Genomic DNA, 17371 nt, shown 5'->3' on the forward strand with positions numbered 1-17371 from the left:
ATTCAGAAAGTATTCAGTGGTTTCTATTCTGAGTCTGAGTAGAGAGAAGCAAGCTGGGGTGCTTCTGTCACCTGTAGGTGAAGTATTTTCTAGTGTACCCACATGCTCCAGACAACTCTTGCCCTACAGAATTGAGACAATTAGAATGTAATATATTTTTTTAATAATGGGAGTGCTTGCACCACTTTATGTGAGTGGGAGATGGTCAAACCTAGTGTAACTTTATTTTGTCTTTTAATATTTTTTTTTTTAATTATTGTTTGTTAAAAGAAATTGGCCTGCAATTTGAAAATCATGACTGCTACCTACCCTGGCTAAAGGTCCTCTGCAAATGGTAGCATTTTAGTCTATTATTGGTGAGTACTTTGCAACTGCATGCTGGTGCTAAGCTCTTGCATGGTATTCCCTGCAGTGCTGCCTCTCCATCCACAGGGGTGCCAGGGCTGCCCTGTTTGACCAAGACGTGGCCTTGGCTAGGCTTGTGGTTGTGTTGCAAGCAAATAGGAGGATAAACCTCTGGAGAAGCTCCCGCTACTGCATGTGTCCCTCAAGCTATCTGGACTTTTGCTAACTCATGAAACGAGCCTTGGTACTCATTCAGTGTGAAGCTTTTGTTTCAGGAGCTGATTTAGGTATCTGAAATGTCTCTGGAAGACTGTATTTGACAAATTCCCTCCTCTACAACAACACTTCACGGCATCATGGAATTGTCAGAGTTGGAAGGGACCTTCTAGAGATCATCTAGTCCAACTCCCCTGCTAAAGCAGGATTGCCTGGAGCACATTGCTCGGGACTGCATCCAGGCAGATCTTGAAAATCTCCAGAGAAGGGGACTCCACAACCTCCCTGGGAAGCCTGTTTCAGTGCTCTGTCACCCTCACCGTAAAGAAGTTCTTCCTCATATCTGAATGGAACTTCCTATGTTCCAGCTTGTGCCCGTTGCCCCTCGTCCTGTCATTGGGAACCACTGAAAAGAGTCCAGCTCCCTCCTTCTTCAACCCACCCTTTAGATACTTACAAGCATTAATAAGGTCCTCCCACAGCCTTCTCTTCTCCAGGATAAAGAGTCACAGCACTCTCAGCCTTCCCTCATAAGGGAGATGCTCCAATCCGTTAGTCATCTTTGTTGCCCTATGCTGGACTCTCTCCAGTAGTTCCCTGTCTCTCTTGAACTGGGGAGCCCAGAACCGGACACAGTATTCCAGTTGTGGCCTCACCAGTGCAGAGTAGAGGGGGAGAATGACCTCCCTCGACCTACTGGCCACGCTCTTCCCTATGCAGCCCAGGATTCCATTGGCCCTCTTGGCTACAAGGGCACATTGCTGGCTCATGGTTAGTTTACTATCCACCAGGACCCCCAGATTCTTCTCCTCAGAAGTACTTCTTTCTGTATTAGTGTAGCTTGTCCATGTGGGAGACAGCACATATGTGGAGGTAGCTCAGCTTGCAGAGAAACCACAGACTTCATGCTGTGGCAAGTGTGCAAGAGCCTGCACTGCCTTTTAATCAAAAGGCAGAGCAATATTTAACTGGTGCTCTGCTAATGCATGCCTCTTTCTCTGAGAGAGGGTGATAAAAAAGGCAATGTTTTTCTCTCCATCATGATGCTGTTGCAGAAGAGAAGAGCAACAGCAAAGCTGGTTGATAAGTGAGTAGTGTGATTCACAGCAGTTGCTCTGTCCCTCTCATCTCTGAAACCACTGGTGGAAAATGACAATGCAAACCGCTTGCATATTGGGAACCTCCATGGGAAAACAAGCAAGAGCGGTGCCTTCCTTTCTCCTTCCCCCAGGACAAATCTTATGGCTGTTTTCTACTCCTACCACAGTCCCTCTTCCACCTGCTAACTGCCTTGGGTTTATTGAGAATTTTGCATGAGGAATGGGGCAAAGCACAGGAAGAAGCAATTTTTGGGTGGAATTGTGCGCTTGATATTTTCTTAGAGATGTATCGTAACGTACAGCTCTTGTTTTCACGGTCAGCTCGTTCTAACACTGTTCCTCTGGTTGATGCAGGGCTCTACCCACAGATAGGAACACAGAAGGAAACTGTTAATAACGGTTGTTGGCAATTGACTTCCCTTCTTCCATAGCAAAGGGTAGAGTTTGTGTCTCAGAAACCAACCCTGCGACATAGGTTGTGCATTTGTTGTGTGTCCGTCTCTCTGGGCCCTCCAGGATCGGTTACTTTTCTGTATGTCAGCTCTGAGACTGCCATGAGTGACTCGCCCCTGCCGTTTATGGCCGGATCAAACACTGTTGAAGAGCAGAGAGCTCGCTGGGAGAGAAAGCGCAGCCGGACAGCCAAGGAGCTGCTGGAAACAGAACACAAATACCTCGAGCAGCTGGATTTGGTGGTCACAGTGAGTATTTTGGCCCCTTCTGATATGTGGGTACCTTCAGGCAGCATGCACGTATTTGTGCTGTCGTGGGGAAGGGTCAAGAGCAAGACTTTGCGACATCTCTACTGCATGGGACAACTGCTGGGGCTGAAAGGGTTTTTCTGCTGTTTTTCTTTTATCTCCACTGTAATATCTGATAGCTTGTGGTTTTTGTCCGTTGGCTTTGGTCCGTACTCAGAGGAGACTCGGCTTAAGATGGCTGAGATGCATGAAACATAGGGGTACAGACAAGACAGAGAGACTATGAACAAGGTGGTGAAAAAATGATGCATCTAGGAATGCTGAAACAGACTACGTCAATGCTATAGTGTGCTCCATGTGTTTACAGTTGTGGTCAAAGTTACTGGTCAGCTTACATCTGATGATAGATATCTTAAATAGGAATTCACAATATTTGTCAGTATTTTGACCTCAAGTGTGTTCAGGCTACAACTTCCTGTTTCTGCTGTGTGCCGAGAATAACCTTTGAATGACCTGTGAATTTCACCTGTTTGAAATTCTCTCTTTTTTCCTACTTAGTTCTTTGTGAAAATTTTAAAGGCCAAAGAGACGCTTAAACCTGCTGTGTTGGAAACCATATTTGGACCCCTGGAATCCATATATTCGGCCAGCCAGTAAGTGAACGGACTGATTGTGATTCCTGTAATTATATGGGGAGGACCCTATATGGGTGAGATAGTAAGATTACAGGAAATAAAGCTAACACCTTGTAAAACAGCCATTCACTTGTAGCAATGCTAGCCTTGGTGACACTTGCAGGTGTACCCAAGAAACTGCTGATCTGCATCCACATATCCAGGTCCCCAGTTGCTCTCTGGATAGTGGTTAAAACCCAATAAGTCTTCTCTGTGGTATTTTTAAGGGATGTTTTCTGTAGCTTACTCTGACCACCAAGCATGTATTTGGCACAGAGACTGGATGTGAGGTGGACACTGACAAAGGAAGGTCAGCACAGGAGTGAACCAGAGGGAGCTGTGAAAATCCCATCAGTAATGTACCCCTCACAAGCTATTTTTGCTTGTGCACAGTGTTCTGTCGCTTCACCTGGAGAGAGGGAATTTGGGACCAGGATTGGAAAATTTCTGTCAGAATGTGGAGATTTATGGCCACTATGCTGAGAATTCAGAGCAGGCAAATAAAACCTTGAAGGTAAATGTCTCCTCTATCCTTCATGTTTGTTCTTCCCTTTTTCTCCATTCTGTGAAACAGCTACATCCTTTCCTTTTTTTCTGGGCTGCTGCTATTTTCTCGGTCTTCTTTCTGAAATAGAATGGTGAAAACTTGTCTGCTTATTCAGAGCTTCAATTTTTTTAAGCTGGTTTCCACTGTTTGTGTATGTATCTGCATATGCTGAGCACAGCTTTCTCAAACACAGTTCTGTACTTACTCCCGTACTCCTTCTTGGCTGGCAAGCCTGGACAGTTTGCTGTGGGAACACTAGAGGACAGTGATCTCTTTCTGGAGAATTACGAGGTCTAGTCTTTCCCACTATCACAAACTGTATCCTAACACTGGGATTTCCTTTTCCTTCCCAATCTTTTTTCTATGGTAGAATTAAAATTTTTCCTTCCCACTTACCTCTCCAAATACAACCTGTCTTCCAAGAAATTTCAGAAGGGTATATTTTTATTTCAAAGTCCTGACAGCTGTACCTGGAATTGAAACCACCCAACTTCCAGTTTTTGTCCATGCTTGTTCCCAGCTGCAGGATGTACTGGGATGTTTCCCTTCTGTTCTGTTTGCATGTACATATTCACACTTTTGATTTCTGAAGAGAAAAAAACATTTTTGATACTTGCCTTGAGGTGATGAGAACGTGGGGCTGCATTGCTTTGTCTTGAAATGAGTGGCAAAAAGCCACAGGTTTTCCTGTCTGAGTCAACCTTCCTCTTTCTCTTTATTTCCATTTGCTGAATATACTAGCTTTATCCTGCTGTGCACGTATGAAGAGGGGATGTTGCTTCCATTACCTGCTGGGGAATGTGGCCAGGAGAAAGGGAATTGCTTGCCCATGGCCACAAAAGAAGTTGTTGATGCTTGTGTTTAGGACCAGAGTCCTAAAGTTCAAGAGTTTTAAGAGTTCCAACCTCTGATGTAGACTAGAGCACATATTTCTTTCTATAGTCTCAAAGCTATATGCCTTTTCTGCTGCACACAGGAGCAATTGAGGAAAAACAAGTCATTCCGACGGTTTAAGAAGCTCCAGGAGAATCGACCTCAGTTTCAAGGGAGGAAGCTAGAGGATCTGCTTCCTTTGCCCCTGCAGAGGTTGCACCAGTAAGTAAGCAATTCTGAGTCTTCAAGGTGTTAGTGCAAGAGGGAAAAAGGAACATAACAGTGTCTTCATTGCTATGAGAGGTAAAGTTGCTTAATGTATCTCAAAATTGGAGCATATAGACAAGAATGAAACAGACATGAAGACATTTGACACAAAGTGGAATCATTGTACATGGATGGGAGATGACGCAGAGTGGCAGCTGTGTTTAGCCCTGGCTCCTAAGCCCTTCATCTAGCTCTCAGGTAGAACTCAAGTGGAGGCTTTCTATCATCTCAGAAAGCTACTGAAGTTAGGCCCTGAACAAAAGCAAGCTGTCTGAAGTGCTGCAGAAGTGGTGCACTCTGCCGGAGACAGACTCGCTCCGCTCTTGTCTTTGCTGACCTGGAGCACTGTGATTTTCCTCTCTTGTAGGTGGTTGCTTTTGGGGAGAGATGAGAGTAATGAATGCAGGGGAGCTTTTCTCCCCTCTCTGGTTATCAGGGCCATATGCTTTCCTCAGATTTGGTGCCTCACAGTTGTTGAGCCCTGGGCAGATCCATCCTGAATTGCTCCATTTTCTCCTTGAGGCTGACTGCAGGAGAACAGTGCTGCGTGCCCTCAAGGGCTGCGCTTTCTTGGGGAGGGTATATGGGCAATACAGAGCACAGGTAGTTCACTGGGAACCCAGCTCCTGCTGCTATAGAGCAAGTAGATGCTCTTCAACCACGGTCTTACCCATGCTAAAGCAAATTTGAGAGACCGAGAGCCCCATTTCTTTGAAAATAACTTGGAGTGAGCACATCACAGTCTTTCTGGTAGCTTTATGTAATCTTTTTAATCAGCTTGGCAGATATAAATGTAAGTCTTCTTTTTGCTGTATTTCTTTGGATTGTTCCTTTAAATTTGTAGCAGTATATTTGTTGCTGTCCAACAGTTTGGAAAAATGGTGGCTTTATAACAGAAGGTCTAAGTTTTTCATTAATCAGCTCTTTCATGTTCAAGTTTCTTCAAAACTTGTTACATATGCTGCAGGTCATATGACTTCTGTCAGTTTGTGAAGCTATTCAATGTGATATTTCTTCTGTTATTTCAGACCAAAAATAGTTTTACTTTATTGGGAGAAAGCATTTGCAGAGATCTGATCTTTGCAGTAAAGACTGGCGAGGAAAAAAGAAAAAGGCAGCTCCTACTTCTTATAGAAATGCCTTTATTTTCTTGTGTGGGCAGGAAACATATGGTATGAATGCTACCATTCAAACATAAAAAAGTTAAATAGTTCAAAGAGAAATTTGTCTGTTATTGAAGGCATTTTTATGTGAGTGCTAAGAGAGTCTTATGAACATAAGTAATAAGTAAGGTTGCCTTTATCAGATCCCCAGGAAATGCCAAAGGCTTGCAAATGTATAAAGTACTTGGGTTAATTTAGTTAATATATTTGAAGACAAAAGTTCATGTGATCAAAGAATTGTGACCAAAAGCTGCTTGGTTAGGTTTAGAGGTGTGTACTCCATCTCCTGGTGGAGTGTTGTTCATCTTTCTGTCATGAATAGGAGATGCTGCTGTTCCTGGTATCTTTTTGTGAAATAGACCTGCTTTCTCTATCTTAGGTACAGACATTTCTTCAGAGACCTGCTGGAGAACACCAGCCCAGACAGTGCTGAGTACCAGCAACTTGCAAGTATGATTCCTCCTGTGGATGCTGGCACTTTGATCAGTGTTGGCCTCCCCACTAATAATATTTGAATTCTCATCTTCAGTCTACTTCCACAGGAAGAAAAATCCTGCTGTCTCTGGGGTTCTAGTAGATTACTATTTCCCTTCTCCATCTTGATCCAGATGTTCCTGAGAACACATTGGGAATAAAAATGTAGAATAACTGACTGGGAAAGTGGCCTAGGGGTTAGGTCAGATAAACGGCAGCTCTATTTTTTATGATGAGGGGGCTGAGACACTGAAACAGGTTGCCCGGGGAAATTGTCGATGCCCCGTCATTGAAATTGTTCAAGGTCAGGCCGGATGGAGCTTTGAGCAACCTGATCAACCTTTGAGCAACCTGAAAAATGTTTCTGTCATGGCAGGGGAGTTGGACTACATGATTCTTAAAGGTTCCTTTCAACCCAAACCATTCTATGACTATCGGTCACATGCCTCAGTTTTCTAGCATAATTCATGTCCTTCATGCCATATTTACTAGCAGTTAACACCATTTGTGGGGCATTTTTCCTGGTTTTGCTTCCAAATCTAGGAAATTATTCCTCTGTCTAATGTTTCATTGGCAAATAAATGTTTTCTAGAACCACAGAAGTGTTGGTTGGAGAGAGGCCCTTAAAGGTCATCTAGTCCAATCTCTTGCTGAAATTACTGAATAAAAAATCTACTGTTGATACTTGGTTTAAAACATTTGCATCTTTATTTCCTCTTATCTTTTCCTGGCAAAATAGACAAGGTGTAATACGTACTCATTTGTGATAACCTCAGAATATGCTGCTTTAATTTCAGAGGCTGTGAAATCTGTATCTGAGGTATCTCGCTGGGTCCAAGACATCATTCATCAGAGAGAGAACTCTTTGCAGCTACTTCGGGTTCAGAAAGTGCTCAAAGGACAAAAGACCCAGATTTTGACTCCAGGTGGGTCATACTGACAGCTGTTCTTCTGCCAAGCTGAGATAACTGGAGATGTGCTCACCTTCATCTCTGACTCAACTCATGTTAACCAGTTTTCCCCTTCTGCCCAAGTTCTATAGATAGGAGGTGAAGAAATATAACTAGTAATTCAAACACTTTTTTTTTTTTTTAATTAAGAATTTTTGAGTAAGGCTAAGCAGCAGCTTAATTCCCTGGCATTCAGGTAGAAGGAGCTGATGACATGTAGTTAGAAAGTTAGTAACAGGAACCTAAGGAGGTCAGGAGTATAAGTCCTGAGTGAGAATGAAAGACAGATATTAAATAATTTTGGAAGAGTCTAAGTAGTGGTATTGTCTCTACTCCAGAGCAGGAACCATAGATCTCTGACGTTCAAGGACCCAAAGAATGTGGTGGTTTTTAACTTAAGCCACAAGCTTCATGGACTTGTGCTTACACCCATAACATGAAGAATCGTCTTTTATCTGCGTGGTTAAACTGTGCCGGAAATCAGAGTATTGTGTTGATAGTTTTGTTGATAGCTGAGCTATATAAACTCACAGTCACGAGCTTGTAAGATCATCTAATTGGATAACAGGTTTCTTTATGACCTCTTGTGTGACTGGGTGCTCTCTGTGCCCAGAACACACCCCAAGATACGTAAGGAATATTGTGTCCAGTCTGGGCAATTATGAAAACAGTCACTTGGAGCTCCACCTGTGCCCTCACTAAATGCTGCTGCCGCAGAGGTCCTGAGGAAACAGTGCTGCAGCTGGAGGGGAGTGCTAAAGGCACTGTGTGTAAAGGTCTCTAAGGCACACCTCCTGGAACTTGTGAATGTGTTTGTAATTCATATATGTGGATTTCTGGGTGAAAAAAACATTCTCTACTGGGATGGGGGAGAGAATTGGAAGAGTAAAAGTAAGAAAACTCATGGGTTGGGATAAAAACAGTCTAACAGGTAAAACAAAAGCCACGCATGCAAGCAAAGCAAAACAAGGAATTCATTCATTACTTCCCATGGGCAGGCAGGTGTTTAAAGCCATCCCCAGGAAAGCAGGGCTTCATCACCTCTAACGGTTACTTGGGAAGACAAACGCCATCACTCCAAACGTTGCCCCCCTTCCTCCTTCTTCCCATAGCTTTATATGCTGAGCATGACGTCACATGGCATGGAATATCCCTTTGGTCAGTTGGGGTCAGCTGTCCTGGCTGTGTCCCTTCCCAGCTTCTTGTGCCCCCCTCAGTCTGCTCGCTGGTGTGACGGTGTGAGGAGCAGAAAAGGCCTTGATGCTGAGCAGTGCTTACACAGCAATAGCTAAAACATTTCTCTATTGTCAGTGCTGTTTTCAGCACAAATCCAAAACATAGCTCCATACCCGCTACTAAGAAGAAAACTAAGTCTATCCCAGCCAAGCCAGCACAGGTAAAAAAAGACGTTGTTTACCAGGATGTGTCACATGTGGCAGCGTCTCTGAGATGTACTGCTCCCACTGAAAAGAGACACTGCTTTCCTTGCTGCCTTCCATATACAGGGCAAATACCATCTTAGCCAGAACTGCCTCCTTAACTGTTGTTACCTCTAGCTTCCCCAGCGATATGTCCTTGCCCTCCTTCCACAAGAATTTCCTAAATCACTTGCCCCTGGGAATCCTGAACGCAGATCTATATCCCAAGACTTCCAGCACAGTCCAGCTCAGACTGTGTGCCAGAGAGTCTGATCGCATCTTAGCCTGAAGAAAACACTTCCCAGTCCCAGCAGCCCCACGCTGCTGACACCTTCCTTTTTGTGTTTTTGTGTTTGTGTTTTTAAACTTGGACTGATTCCTGCGCATCACCCTTCTCTTTCTGTTTCTTATTCCAATAAGAGGAGTGGTTCCTGTGGAGTAAGCTAGGCAGGAATGCACTTGCCTCTGTGTTTTGTGACTGTAACATACTCAATAAGACACAATCCTTAAAAATTGTGTTGTATTTATTAGCTTAGCCAGAAGGTAAGGCACAAAAAACAGTGGCTGAAATTCTCCAGCAGGTGTTTCCCAGACCAGGCCAGATGGCAATAGCTTATTATGGCTTTAATTTCTTATAAATAATCTTATTGAATTATTGTCTTCATAATTCCCCCGAGTTGATGGCTATCTTGTACAATAATCCTTCTAGACAGAGGCTAGAATTTAATTATTCCATTTTGTATAGACGCCATTTTTTTTTTCTGCTTACAGCTGGGTTTATCAAATTGTTTTGACTTTTTTTTCTGCTGATTTCTCTGCCTTTTGTTTTATTGCAATTAATTTCATGAGTAGATGACACTGGATTCTATTCTGTAAGAGAAGGTTGATAAGGTTGCCTATTCAGACCTTCTTTTTAATATGCTATGTTGTGTCCCCTTTGCTGTCTTCTCATTAGAAGAGTAATCTGCATTCTGTAATTTGTTAACTACTGGAGGTCCGTGTATAGTTAGATGACTTGTGAACCTTTTTTTTTTTTAATTGGCATGCACAAGCAAACAAAAAAAGGGAAAAATAATAAAAGTTCAATGCTTAGGCTAACTTCCCTTTCACCACTAATGACAAAAAATTGGGCAACACAATTTAAGATAGTTCATGGTATGTTTTCTGAAGGCTTATGTAAACTTAAATGTACGCCATGTACATTACATACAATGTAAACCATGTTTTTGTTCTGGTCTCTTTTAAAAGACTTGCATATCATAATATCATTTTAATTAATGTAGTAGATTTAGAACAACTTTGGTCTGCTCCTCACATACTAAAAGTTTTGGGTCAATTACTGCTTCTGCATGGGTGCCTTCAGGGCTGGTGAGCTGGCCCCAGTTGATACTTCTAGTGCCTTCTAGTGTCTGGAATTGATGTAGAACCTGGTAACCTACAAGGGTAGCTCACCATATCCCTGTTTGTCTCATTACACCCTTTTTTTTTCCCCAATGATGATGTGACAAGTGTCTTAATTTCCCTTGCATGCCTAGGGCGCTGGTACATCCGGGAAGGCTGGCTTTTGGTGGTGCCTTCAAAGGGAGAAGAACTGAAGCGCAGGATGTTCTTCCTTTTTTCCGATATCTTGATTGCGACAAAGCCCTGCCACCCACTGCACCCGCTGAACTCGAACAAACTGGCATGTCAGGCTGTCTACCCACTTCACCAGTGCATGGTAGACAAAGTGTTTGGCCACACGCAGAGCCAGGGAGGGCTCCTCAGCGTAAGTCTTCCTCCTTCTGCGCTGCAGAAGCATCAGAAGAGTCAGACTCTGGGTCTTTAGCCATCTCGGCAGCAGCAGGGCTGAGATGATGAATGGTGACAGCAGTAAATGCAATGAACTCGTCTGAGTTAGGGCAACCCTCTTCTTGGGTGATGTAGGTCCTTTTCCCCTCCTGGCATAGGCCCTCCTGAGCACTCTGGGACACAGGTTGCTGGTTGCTTCTCTTAGCTCAGGTGGGGAGGGTCCCATAAGACTCTGACATGCCCTCATCAGAGCCTCGTGTCGGGGAGGGGGGACAACCCACAGTCATGTGACAATGAATACACTGACTGTGGACTGAGTTTATAGAAAACCCTCAAAAACAGAGAATGCGAAAATATGTGGGTATTATCACAAAAGATATTGCTTGTGCATCTGCCCCCGGGGGGTGCAGGGTCTTTGACTGGGACTCATGCCTTAGGTGGGGGTTCCAGCTTCCCAGGCTGCAGCACCTGGGGGCTGTTTTACCTCATTCCTTGTGACCTACAACAAGGAAGACTGTTTGGGTTAAGCTGATCACTGTAGATGGCGGTGGTGGAAGGACCTCTAGGGGCAGCTTGGAATACGGGAGAAAAACTGGGTAACAAGCTGCCAAGGACTGTAATTGCCCACTTCTAAACAGCTCATTAAGTCAAAGTGAGCTGTCATCTGTAGCTGGAAGGAATGGACAGGACTTTTTGCTCTCTACTGTCCAGCCTCTGGCTTCTCCCAGTACCGATGCTAAATTTTTCTATCTGAGTAAAAAACGAGGGAAATTAGTATACAGGGCTGAGTTGAGTTCAATGGTGATGGCTCTCCTTTTATCTGAGTTGCTGCCTTGGCACGGAATGCCATAGAATGGCACCAGATTCTGTTTGCCTTTCAGCTTTCCTTTCCACACAAGACGCTGTTGTTGATGTCCAGCGACCAACAAGATATTAATGACTGGTATCGGAGTCTCACAGCTGCAGTCAGGTAGGCATCTATTTTCAGGAGGTGGAAGGGGCTGAGGGAAGGGGGCAGAACATACAAATGACCATATGGAGCTGTGTATTTGCCTGTATCACATGGTTATAATGCTGACTGCGAAGAGCTGACTCTGGCAGCCAGGATACAAGGGAACAGCAAGAACATATTTCATGTATTAACAGTGAACTTCCCCTTTGTTCTCCTCTACAGGCAGCTGAAAGCTTGACCCACCTGAGCACAAGACAGACTGACAGGACCACTACCCCTCCTGGTAGAAGCCTACACAATCTCAGGAAATGGTCAAGGACATGTAAGAGTTGCATTTAGAGGGACAACACAGCGTGCTTGTGAGATTATAAATGCTTTGTCAGCTGTCCTAACCTTAAAACAGATATTGCAAAAAAAAAAAAGCTATGCACACTAAGGATTTGTATATAGTCTGTATCAAGACTTTCCCCCAACCTGGCTTAGAGGCTTCCAGCTTTTCTACACCATTTTTTTCCCCTCAGATTATTAATTTAGCAACAAGTAGAAGGGAGCCTGCCTTGCTTTCCCTCATTAAATGTTTTTATCCAACTGCCTTTCTAAATTAGCATTTTCACACTTATTTCTCTACATATAAGTCTACTTGCTCCTGCTTCTGGCTGCTTTGATCAGAACAGATTTTTGGATAATGGTACCATGGGCATAACACTGGATTTCAGCTACAGGGCCACAGTCATTGTTCTCCCTTGGCCTATTTTCATCATTCATATCCTTCAGTTTTCTACCAAAGTGGTTTGACAGTTATTGTCCCTCCTCTAAGAAAAAGACAGGTGGGCAGATCAAGGGAGATTAATTCAGTGTTTAAAATCCCACTTCTCAGTTTCTCATCAGTCTCACAGAAAAGTTAAACTGCTGAACTATCCTAAATAAGCCAGTAGGTAACAAAGACCTGTGCTCATCAAACAGCATTCACATTTCTGATCTGAAACCTAAGACATTAAGCTGGTGAAGCTGCACTTGCCTTTGCCTTCAAGGTACACAGTAGCCTTATCGCTTTGAAAGAACGTGGGCGGCAGCCCTGCTCCTGGAGCACAGCAAAAATCTCGAGAGGGCTCCTGTCAGCTTTCTGGGTCCTCAGCCACTGGTAATGTGCAAGGGTTCAGTTTATTAGGATGAAAGACCAGTTTAAGGAAGAAATATACAAAGGCTGTTATTCTTGAGACTGTAACATTAAAGCATTGACGTTTTAATTATGTGGAAGCTCTGCAGCAATAGGAGTGTGGTTCATCTCTTCTGTTGATGGGGGAAACCTGTTTGAACAAGATGTTAGAGCATCAACTGCAAGGAGAGCAATTTCAAGGTCATAAGAAACAGAAAGGTTAAGGTCCCTCTGGAACACTGACTTTTTTTTTAAGTTATCACTTGATATTGGTTGGTTGGTTGGTTTTGGTCTTCCCATACGACTAACTCACTGCATAAGATTACTCACTTGGCTTGGTTTGTGAAACTTTAGAGGGAGAAAGGAACCCAACGTGTCTGGGTTTTTTTGTCTTTGGTTGTTTTTTTTCAGTCCAAGAACCAGCTGTACTTGGCATCAAAGACAAGGCTTGCAATTTAAGTTTCTTATCTCCCAGTAGTTCTATCATTCTCTAAATAAGTTCTGCTGCTCTCCCTATTAGTTCTAACAAGGTAACACAGAGATTGCTTGCAACCCTGCACCTGAGGCTGAGATGTCTACTAAGCCCCTGGTAGAGATGGTTATTATCACTGCCCACATTGCCTCCTTATTAGAACACAAGTCACTTTGGTGCTGCCTCTTTTAAAACTTGTCTCAGTGCTACCATCCTATTTGCATTCACTGCTTCTGATAGCAAAACTAACTTGAACTTTACTGAATTTCCTGCCCTGAAAAGCTTCATACTGGCTTCTAAAAAACACTGTAGCTCTGTGACAGTGAAGTGGAGATGCTGCCCCAGAGAGCAGGGCTGTTGGACCAGAAGCTCTAAGAAACCCAGTCCTTGCTGGAATAAGGTACCAATTCACGTGCACAGGAATAGAGTCCAAATAGAAGCAAACTCACTTTCTGAATGGAGTTTATTTACACAGAGAATATCAACCGTGAGAGCTCCCAGCTTGATTTCCTTCTCTTGCCAAGTCTTTATTCAAACCACAGGAAGAAGCAAGTAAACCTTGAGCTTGTCCCCTCCATCACTGCAACCCAAGGTTAGCAATCAACCTTCCAGCCTTCTGGGACATCCTCCATTCCTGCGCTTCAGGACACCAACAAGGTGCAGGGTCAGCTCATGCCAACACCCGCGGATGCCTAGACAGGGGTGCCCTTGGTAGCCTGCCGCAGGTCCTCCCGGTAGCCCTTCAGGAGCTGGTTGAGCAGCGTCTTCTCAGTGTCACGCTGTGGGCGGATGAGTGGGGGGAAGGGGTTCCCTTTGAGCTCGATGACCGCCATCTTGGCACGGTCAAGGCCGTCCCGGTTGGGGATCTGCAGCAGGCGGGTGTAGCTACCGGGGTGTGGCTGGAACCGGGGCGCCAGCACCTTGAACAGCTTGTGGATGAGGTCCTTCTCCTGCGGGGGGACGGGGGAAAGCCACGCTGAGCTCCCGCACTAGGGCTGCGGGGTGCGACGAGGGATTTGCGAGGCGGGGGGAGGGGGAGGCCACGATGACGATACTCACCGTCAGCCAGAAATTCGCCATGCGCATGGCGCGCTCGTTGGTGTCCCCCAGCTTGGCGTAGTCGATGAGCTGCGGGAAGGAAGGAGGCAGAGCCGTCAGGACCCCTGGGCCGCCCCCCGCGGCCCACTGAGGCCCGACCGGCCCCTCACCTTCTCGGCGTAGCCCCGCATCTCGTCGGCGCGGGCCCAGGGCGCCTCGATGCGCTCATGACGCACCAACGCCGTCACCAGGTTGCGCAGCAGGTCGAGGCGCGAGCGCGGGCCTAGCCCCAACCGCCGGTGCACGCGCCCGTGGGAGATGGCGGCCGGCACCGACAAACGCATCCCGCCGCCCTCCCGGCACCCCCGCCGCCACAGTCGCCGCGGAGCACCGCGGGAGGTGCCTCCCGACAGCCCCCGCGCACCGCGCAGCACGCCGGGAGTTGTAGTTCGTTCACCGCAGAGAGCCGCTGCACCGAGAGGGTCCGGAGGAGTCACCGCCGAGCAGGGAAGACCGGAGACGCGTACCGAGAGGTCCGAACGGGGCAGGAAATCCCCTGAGTCCCCGGGGGGTCCCCGGCCTGCTGGGGCAGGCCCGGTCGCGGAATGGGGGCGAGGTGCGCAGGCGCGATGGAGCCGCACGGCATGCCGGGGGTTGTAGTCTCCTGCCGCGGAGAGGTTGACGGCCATCTTCCGCCCCGGTGTGGACTTGTTCCGCTGCTGCCAAGCCCGGTGGTGTAAGAGCCCCGTTGCTGCCTCCGCGGCATCGCTTCTTCCCTCCCCCCGCCCCGGGGCGAAGCCGTGGAGGCGGACAGGCTCTGAGGAGGGGAAAGAGAGTGGCCAGCCTCCCTGCTGCCCCTGGCCCAGCAGTTGGGGCAAGATGGTGGGGCAAGATGGTGGGACAGTGGGCTCAGGGGATGCACCTTGGGCTGTGGGATGGACTCAGCCAAGCTCCATGGGCAGGCCAGGCTTGCCACAGCCTGTACCTTATTTTTCCCCAGCACTGGTGGTGGGATGCCAGCAGAGCCTGGGACCCCCATATCACATCCCCAGGCTGCACTGACACTGCGTACGCCGGCACCATGGGGTGATGGTGCTGGATACAGCCTCAGGTAGCCCTCACAGGGCCTTGGAGCCACAATCGTCGTGGTGGAGGTGGGTGCAGGCCTTCTTCCCACAATGACAGAAACCCACTCTGTTCCACACAAGGTGATGCCTCCACAGTCTTCCTGGCAGCGCGTGTAACTTGGCTGCAAGAAAAATGCTAAAAGGCAGCATAAGGAGGTTTCCTGCTACTTGTCTCTTGCAGTCAGCATTTCTGTATTTCAGAGAAAGGATGGGTAACAAAAGCAGCTACCAACAGCATAAGAAAAAATATCTTTGTTATTATGAATACATCATAAAATCACAGTCATTTCATACACATTTTAGTATTTCATATATAAATAAAGTGAACAGTATAGTTATTGGAATGTGTAATAGGAACAAACATACGGATTTTAATGTGAAATTAACAAATTCTTGGACCCCATCCCCATCTCTTGTTACTTCTCTGGGTCTTAGCTTCTTAACCCAAAATACTTCTAGGAAGATGGTTACTCAAGCTGTGATGCCAACAGTAACTCCAGGCATTAGCTTAATTGCATTTACAATCGATTTTCCTCTCCTTTTCCCGATTTAGCCTGGGTATATAGGAATTCGTCTGTGTCAGTACTCTAGCTTTGCAAGAAAGACTAATCCTGTATGTACTTGGCACAGTGCTGAAAGAAAACATTTTCCAAGCTTTACAGTTTTGTTAAACCCATTAACAATCAGCATTTCCCCATCACTACACACTCTTGCAAATGTTGCCATTAAATATATTTCTAATATTAATAAAATAACAAACTCTTTATTATCCTTCTGCTTATAACTTGATGTCTTAACATCAAAATAATATTTATTTCTAATAAAACTATACATAGCATTTATATGAAACAAAGTTGTCTTGTGCATGAGCCTAGTAATGAAACTAGGCGTGAGTGTAGATGTTTCTACATTCTAATTTTGGATTCTTGGGGCGGGGGGGGGAGGGTGTTGTTACTTTTGGGGCCACAGAGTAATAAATAATTTACAAGGTAATGACTTCCCTGGCTCTGTGGTAACCAAGCCTAAAATTGGAGATGATTCCTCTGGTCTGGCTTTATAAAACTTTAGGTATGCTGAAGAAAATGTCACTTTTCTATCTGAGCGGCTGTATATGTTTATCCAGAAAGCTTAATGGAATTTTTCTGATACAATGTGTTATCAAAGTTGTCATACAATTAATCAGAAATAAAATGAGAAAGATCTATGCAAAGAATTTAGCTGGGCGCAGACAGAAGGCTGAGCCTTCCCAGCCAGCTGTGCTCGGAGGGGCTCTCCCTGCTGCAGGAATTCCCGTGGCACTTCGGGCAGGTTTATCTTTGCCGTCGCGTCCCCTCCTTGCTTCTGGGACTCAGTCTGGAAAGAGCAGGGTGAAGGACAAGGACAGACCCAATGAGCACTTTCCTTCACCTTTTTTATGGAGTAAGCACGTCTGTTGGAAACCCAGCTCTCAGCTGTGAAAAGCAATGATGCAGTCTCCAGAAAGGGAAGTTACTGAGGTTTCCATTCAGAAAGTCACAAAAACATGGGCCAGATTTTATATTCATGAATCTGTAGGAAAGCTTTCTGTACTTACAGTGAGGCATGTATTTTATCCACTTTTCTGGTCCAGCCTCAGAATTTCTCTTCCCTGGATACTAATGCACAGCAGGGTAAATTGTCACCTGTCCCTGAATTTGATGGTCAAACTGTAGGAACTTCTCATTTGCTATTTGTCTACATTTGGAAAAGCGGAGCTCAGAACTAAAATAAATGCCTTTTTTAGAACGTATCTTCTTGTGGGCAGGGGGCAAGCAAATTTAGTTGGTGTGTAGGAAGTTGCTCATCTAACTCATCATTCGGTATCCGACGGTACAAAAAGCTGCAGCTACTAATTCTATAGTGGGAATTGACCCGATCCAGCAGGTGATGGGGTGTGGCGGTAAAGGTATGCAAGAGTTACACAATTTGCAAGTGTTACCAGTACACTTTGGCATTTGACATTTAACAAAGTTACTTAAAATCGCATATTCTTGAACCATGACACTTATACCTAATTGCCTGCTTGCAATTAAACCAATGAGACTTAAATGCCTCGGTTCATGCTGCCTTTCAGCCTGCTGTATGTAAGACC

General features: G+C 45.4%; 2 protein-coding genes across 2 annotated transcripts; one reads left to right on the forward strand and one right to left on the reverse strand.

Moving 5' to 3' along the window:
- The first annotated feature begins 2183 nt into the window (after window positions 1-2183).
- Window positions 2184-11889, forward strand: ARHGEF39 (Rho guanine nucleotide exchange factor 39). The gene is made up of 9 exons (XM_074166167.1): window positions 2184-2362; window positions 2921-3015; window positions 3430-3550; window positions 4560-4678; window positions 6266-6336; window positions 7158-7286; window positions 10264-10493; window positions 11398-11486; window positions 11691-11889. Exons 1-9 carry the CDS (start codon window positions 2216-2218, stop codon window positions 11704-11706), a joined length of 1017 nt encoding a protein of 338 aa, XP_074022268.1. The 5' UTR covers window positions 2184-2215; the 3' UTR covers window positions 11707-11889.
- Window positions 11890-12611: 722 nt separating this feature from the next.
- Window positions 12612-14512, reverse strand: MRPL17 (mitochondrial ribosomal protein L17). The gene is made up of 3 exons (XM_074166168.1): window positions 14305-14512; window positions 14156-14224; window positions 12612-14046 (listed from the first exon to the last, which is right to left on the reverse strand). Exons 1-3 carry the CDS (start codon window positions 14476-14478, stop codon window positions 13789-13791), a joined length of 501 nt encoding a protein of 166 aa, XP_074022269.1. The 5' UTR covers window positions 14479-14512; the 3' UTR covers window positions 12612-13788.
- Window positions 14513-17371: the final 2859 nt, after the last annotated feature.

Source organism: Numenius arquata, chromosome Z (assembly GCF_964106895.1).
Source record: "Numenius arquata chromosome Z, bNumArq3.hap1.1, whole genome shotgun sequence".
Classification (NCBI taxonomy): domain Eukaryota; kingdom Metazoa; phylum Chordata; class Aves; order Charadriiformes; family Scolopacidae; genus Numenius; species Numenius arquata.

Excerpts from the sequence above, each read along its gene's own strand:
- MRPL17 (XM_074166168.1), bottom strand. The coding sequence starts at position 14,478 with ATGCGTTTGTCGGTGCCGGCCGCCATCTCCCACGGGCGCGTGCACCGG. Across the intron at positions 14,225-14,304 it reads TGCGGGGCTACGCCGAGAAG|CTCATCGACTACGCCAAGCT; the intron begins GTGAGGGGCCGG and ends TCCTTCCCGCAG. Across the intron at positions 14,047-14,155 it reads TGGCGAATTTCTGGCTGACG|GAGAAGGACCTCATCCACAA; the intron begins GTGAGTATCGTC and ends GTCCCCCCGCAG.
- ARHGEF39 (XM_074166167.1), top strand. The coding sequence starts at position 2,216 with ATGAGTGACTCGCCCCTGCCGTTTATGGCCGGATCAAACACTGTTGAA. Across the intron at positions 3,016-3,429 it reads TCCATATATTCGGCCAGCCA|TGTTCTGTCGCTTCACCTGG; the intron begins GTAAGTGAACGG and ends GCTTGTGCACAG. Across the intron at positions 7,287-10,263 it reads GACCCAGATTTTGACTCCAG|GGCGCTGGTACATCCGGGAA; the intron begins GTGGGTCATACT and ends TTGCATGCCTAG.